General features: G+C 47.9%; 1 protein-coding gene across 1 annotated transcript in view; it reads left to right on the top strand.

Annotated features, from left to right (window-relative positions):
- Positions 1–1,950: 1,950 nt before the first annotated feature.
- Positions 1,951–6,000, top strand: part of NPNT (nephronectin) — a 52,579-nt gene continuing 48,529 nt past the window's right edge. Inside the window, exons 1-2 of the mRNA XM_075709519.1 lie at positions 1,951–2,021; positions 3,464–3,564. Of these exons, the coding sequence (XP_075565634.1) occupies positions 1,951–2,021; positions 3,464–3,564 (172 nt within the window). The remainder of the gene's footprint in view (positions 2,022–3,463; positions 3,565–6,000) is intronic.

Below are 6,000 nucleotides of genomic sequence, written 5' to 3'. Positions count from 1 at the left end.
TGATTTTATGACATGTCCCTTTGGACATCAGAGGGAAAGTGTCAGGTTGCCCTAGACCTTAATTCACAGTGAAATTCAAATGTTGCTTTTGGCACCTGTCCTGAACTTGGCTGCGGTGTAATTTGTGGACACTTTTTTCTACAAGTTAGAGAGATGCAGGCAGATGCTGTTGTCAGAAGGAAATCCCTGTGGTTATCATAAATAGGATTTCTCCCCTTTTGCCCATAAAATCTTGACAGTGAATGCATTCTGCACAGTCTGTTATCCCACATCACATCCGAGAGGGGGAAAAAAAAAAAGTGATCAATCAGTCAAAAGCTGGAAATCAGCTCTATATTTCAGCAAGAATCTAATCTGAGCCAGATGCTCTCCTGTCTTTCCCAAATGCCACTGTGTCATTGTCTTGCCTGTTTGGCTATCAGCTTCTCAGGTGAATGAAGGGAACCAGGTTTGGTGCTTGGTGCAGTTTTTATATCTGTCTGAGTCCTCTAAGGGGGCTTGCTTGTTATCTAAGCATAGGTAATGAGCACCTTGCAGAATCCTCACCTTGTAGCTTTTACAGGTGTTTTTTCTGTCTGAAAAGTGCTGGGTTGAGACTGTGGACATAAGGCTTAGCATGGGGAATGTATGGTCCTGAAAAGATGACAAGAAGGGGAAGGAGCATTGGAGGGGGCCTTCTGCTGCAAACTTGAGCAGAAAGTAGTTAAAACCAGTCTGGGGCAGGGTTTAATTTTTGAAAGCTCACTGGCACAATTTGTATCTTGTGCAAAAAGTAGTTAGCTTTGTGTAGTGTTGCTTGAATTATCTGTGAAGTGTTTTGAAGGTGGAAAATGCTCTGTACAGAACTACCAGCCTGCAGTCGTATTTGGCATCCAAATACTCCCTAAGGGGTTTGGCTTTGTGTTGCGGCACAACCCACAAGATCTTTGTTTTCTGCTTCTAAGCTGCAGCCAGCCCCTTGGAAGAACAGCTGATGAGCTTTAGCCTTGATTTAGGCACAAATCAAAACCAATGCTGCAACCTAGTCCAAGTTGTTGGCCCCATCTGTCTGTAATCAGAGGCATCTCAGAGCAGCTCTGACCCTGCATTGGTGCCAGGCTGTTATTAAAAGTGTCCCTCAGTAAGTCCCGAGAGCTGTAGCTCATAGAAACAAAACAAAAATAACCGCTGTATTTTAGCATGTTCATGTAGAGTACCGATGCAGCCATGGCTGTTGGTAGCGGTGCTAAGGATGTCGTTACACGCTGCATGGGTTATGTTTAAACTTGTCACTTTTTTTCTTCTGGAGAAGGGCTGGGACACCTTATGTCACGCATGCCAACATCTGAGAGCTACTAATAGGAGCGTTCGAGCCAGAAAAAACACACACACCTTGTAGTTCTTTCCAAAAGGTTTATTCCCGGGGGAAGCCTGGTTGGCAAAAGAAGGCCAAATCTTCAATGTTCCTGGCCGTGGATGTGGCCTTCGCTCGCAGAGAGGAGCGGGTGGCCGTCCTACCTCACGAAGTTCAAGCTAGAGAAGCTTGTAAGAGCAAAGCCCGCCCGCCTTGCTCTCTGCAGGCTGCGGGTTTTGCCTCCTACAACTCGCTGGGCCCCCGTCGGAAGGCGCTGGGGGCTGCCGCCCCCGGCGTGCCGCTGGGGCTGGCAGGCAGCGAGGGGCCGGGCCTGCCGGCGGGGCCGCGCCGCGGGCGCCAGGTGCCCCTCCGCGGGGAGGCGGGCGGCCCGGCCGCCGGCGCCTCTGCCGGGGACGGGCGGTGCTGCCGCTCCCCGCGCCGCGCCTCCTCCGCCCGGCAGCGAGGCGGGCGGGCAGAGGCGCAGGGGCTCGCTGCCGCCGCCCCTCCGGAGCCGTCGCGGCGCAGCCGGCGTCGGCGGCAGCCGGACCTCCCGCCCCGCGGCCCGCCTCGCAGCGCGGCGGTGGGGAGCGCCTCTGCCACCCGCCGCCCCGCCGGCCATGGAGCTCTCCCTGCGGCTGCTCCTGGCGTCCTGCCTCTCCCTGGGGGCGGCCGGGGAGTTTGACAGAAGGTAGGCGCCGGCTGAGCGGAGGGGCGGCGGTCGGGGGAGTTGGCGTTTCCTCGGGCAGGTCGGAGCTCCTGCGGGGGGAGCGGAGGGAGCCCGGGCTGTGCCTCGCCCCGGCGGGGGCTGCGGCGCCGGCGGCTGTAACGGCCCCGGGCTCCTGGGTGCCGCCGGGGCGCGAAATGGCGGCGGGGGGGTGGGGGGGGAGGCTCGTTACCGGCCCCCGGGGCTGCCTCCCGGCGAGGCGGGGGCGGCCGGAGCCCTCGGCGGGACTCCTCTGGGCGCTGCCGCCCCCCCAGCCGAGAAGAGGTGCCGGCGGCACGGCGGGTTGGCCGAGGGGCCGGGCGGGCCCAGCGCCCCGGCGGGCGGCCGCAGGTGGAGGCGCGGGGCCGGCGGGGCCCGGGGCCGCTCCCGGGGCCCCCAGGGACGGACTCGCTCGGCCCCGTGCCCCCCGCCGCAAAGCGAGCGCCGCGCACTGCTCGGCAACCTCAACGCGGGCTTAGGTATAAAAAGTTTATCCCTCTGGCAGGGTTGCGCCCTGCAAGAATTAAAAACGAAGCACGTTGCATGCGGTAAAAATAAAATTAGTTTATTGACGCCTCGAGGCACTGGAAACAGAATACGGCGAAGGCTGCAACTCAAGTTTTAACATGAAGCAAGGTGAAAACGAACGCTTGGAGAGCGGGTGCCGTGTGGGTTGCGGTGAGCCGTGTCAGGTGTAGTGAGCGGAGGACGCTTCGTGGATGCGGCAAGGAGCGGGCTGCCCGGAGCAACACTTCGGCGTGCGTATGGCTCGGCCAGCACGATCCCCTCTCCAAGGATTTCTTTTTAGGATTTGTTGAAACGCAGCGTTTGCGTTATTTCAGCTTGTCATTGAAACGAATTCACAGTTTATGTGGTATTTTGTAATTGCTTGAGATTGACATCTTTTCCTTGGAACACGGAAACACTGCAGCTCTCCATTTGTATTTAATTTCTGTTTAAGAGTTCAGGAAGCTTTTGTTTTGATTTTTTTTTCTTTAATGTTTCAGTGAGAAAATTTGGCCATCTATTGTGAAATAAACCGATGCGGAAACTTTATGATGGTGGTTTATTCCGTGTTACAAATTCCGTGTTTCAGACTTCTGAATTTATTCAATACCAGCCTGGGAGTGGCAGCAGTGAGCATATTGCAAAGCATGTCAGTTCTTTTGAGGCTTCACAAAGTTACCCTAATTATCTTTTCCCCTCTTTGCTTATGGTCATTTACATTTTCTGAACTAAACACAGTGTTAATGATAGAAATATCATAGACTCAGCTTAGAGCAGCTACTGTTTAAAAAAAAAAATTACCTATATCTTCATACAGGAGAGTTTTTTGCTGGTCTTTGTCTTTTGTTTTTCTCAATCTACAGTAAGTTTAGCAACTTTCAGAATGTTTTACCAGACTTTTTTTGAACTGTCTTGTTCAGGTGGCCCAGACAAATAGTCTCCTCCACAGGACTGTGTCGGTTTGGAAGCAGAATTGACTGCTGCTGGGGCTGGGCCCGATTGTCCTGGGGACAATGCCAACGTGAGTATCGTTGCTGCTGGGGCTTCTAGTCACTTTTAGAAAAGGCTTGTACACACCTAGTCATGTCTTTCACTTGTTCACACACATTCTTACAATGCAGGCTTTTGCACGTACGAGTCTGACTTACTTAGAAGGATGTTGTCAGGTTAAAATTCTGTCTGTTATTAACAGTACTAAAAACGATTGCAATCAAGTAAGGTAAACTTTAGTTAGAGCAATGAGAATTTGGGAAGTTCTGTTTGGTTTCCACTTCATTTCATGCTCTGGTCTCATAGCCTGATGTAACACTACACCGTGTCACATTACAAGCACTGCAGGGCGAGAATATTTGCGTCCAAGAAGGAAACCCAAATTATTGATATTTCACTAGAAAGTTGATGGAAATGTTCCAATTAGTATTAAGTACAAATATTCTTTCAGTAACCCTAAACTAAGGGTATAAATCCACCTGACAGCATCCTTTTACTGAGTCACACACGAAGAGAAACATCTCTGAGATTCTTGCACCTATCTAGAATCTTTGATATAATTGCAGGATAACCAAGTAGATAAGTCTTCATCATTAACTGCATCTTCAAAAGGTGTTCTGTGGTGGCAGCTAGCACTGCGTCAAAATTGAAATTGTTAGGAGTGTCATAGAGACCTCAGCTTGTTAAAATTGATACTGGGAACACTCGCTCAGGTGTTTAACACTGCGTACGTGAGTGATACCCCCTAAGTTTTTGCAGGAGTGAACCTATAAATACTGGTTCTCTTTTTTTTTTTTTTATTTAGATGAAAATGTCTGCAAACTGGATTGTTTTCTGCCAAGCCATTTTTAAAGTAAAACAGGTATTAAATACTGTAAGTTGCTTAGTCTGCAAGGCAGTGACTGTAGGTGGCAAATATTAGGCAAAAGATAGAAATAGCATTGGCAATGCAACTGTAGACTCTAAGCAAAGGTTTTGTTCAAATCTGTAAACAACAAGACTGGCTGCTTCTTTCCCAAGAGTGTTAAAAGCCCACAGTGTTTAATAGGTATATAAGATGACTGGTAAAAAAGCTATGTAAAGTAATTCTAGAACATAACATCCCTGATATGTTTTTTTGATGCAAAGTTCTCAGGTTGATATCTCTCAGGCCATACCATGAATCATTTCGATTTTTAGGGCTGTAGCTGGTAACACACAGTCCTTTCCTTGGGATGAATGTTTATAGAGCGGGAAGGAGAATGTGAAGCAGATTGATTGAGGCTACTCCAGAGATGACAGAATCTCTGTCCCTCTTTCGTAACACATCACTGAGCATTTAAATGTTTGAGGTTATGAAGGCTTAACTGGCAAGTATCGATAATTCACATTGTTTTGTTTTTTTTTTTTTAAAAAAAAAAGCAATAACAAACCCAAAAAACCTCAAAACACTAAAAGGGTCTCACTGTGGCCCTTTTCTTAGACAAGTAATAATAATACAGAAAATATTTTTTATTTTTTACTCTTTGCATTTTGTCAATAAGGTCATTTGTAGTGCCAGCTTTTTCAGATACTATAAATGCTCTTTTTTTAAGGCTAAAGCTAGGTGAATTCTCACCTCCTTCCACTGCATTTTAGTCCATTATTCACAGATTTGTTCTCCGTACGCATTTCCAAGAAGTGCAGAGGTGGATTTTGTGTGGTCATCTCCAGCAGTTGGGACCAGACTTTCAAAGGAATACAATTTTCACTTAGGTGTCTAAATGCATTTTTTTCACACACTGGGTGCTGATAATTTTTTGAATCGCTGGTTTGGAAGAGTCTCAGACATTTGGGTGAAGAACTTATTAAACACTTAGCAGCTCCTTCTAGGTTGTAAATGGGAGCCAAACTCTTAGCAAAATAAAGCAAGAAAATCTGCCCCAGTTGCGGGTGGTGAAAATTCCAGTCCTATCACAGAGTGGGAGATTACACTAAATGAAAGTGAATCTTTCTAGTGTTCGCAGCCAAATAGAAAATCTGTAGTCAGCTCTCCACCTTGGGAATGTGGCATTCGGCGTGAAGGATTAACCTGGCACAGAAGGCAGCATTCCTGGCCTCAAAGGAAAACTTGAGTGTTTTACTGTACAAAGGGATATCACTGAAAAATTTCCAAAAAGCCAAGTACACAATTATTTCTCCTGCTTTCTCTATGGAGAAAGGCAAACCTCTGTCCCTGAGATGAGTGGCATATATACATGTCAGACTTTCTGTACTAGATGTACGTTTTCTTTGCCATTTCTAGAATAAATTGTATTTGCACAATGGAAACACGTATAGAGTCAAGCTTAAAAATCAGCAGTGAGACCCGGTTTACAAATGAGTCCAAAAAAGAAGCTGTAACTATTCAGGCAATAATGCTGAACTCTTTATTAGTGAGCTTGAACTGCTTTTCTCAAACTAGTTTGAGCCATCCTTGGTATGCCTGCAAGTGCTACAGCACCTTTGG

Source organism: Pelecanus crispus, chromosome 4, assembly GCF_030463565.1.
Source record: "Pelecanus crispus isolate bPelCri1 chromosome 4, bPelCri1.pri, whole genome shotgun sequence".
Taxonomy (NCBI): domain Eukaryota; kingdom Metazoa; phylum Chordata; class Aves; order Pelecaniformes; family Pelecanidae; genus Pelecanus; species Pelecanus crispus.
Note: the sequence above shows the minus strand (reverse complement) of the source record. Positions and strands in the feature narration are given on the sequence as shown.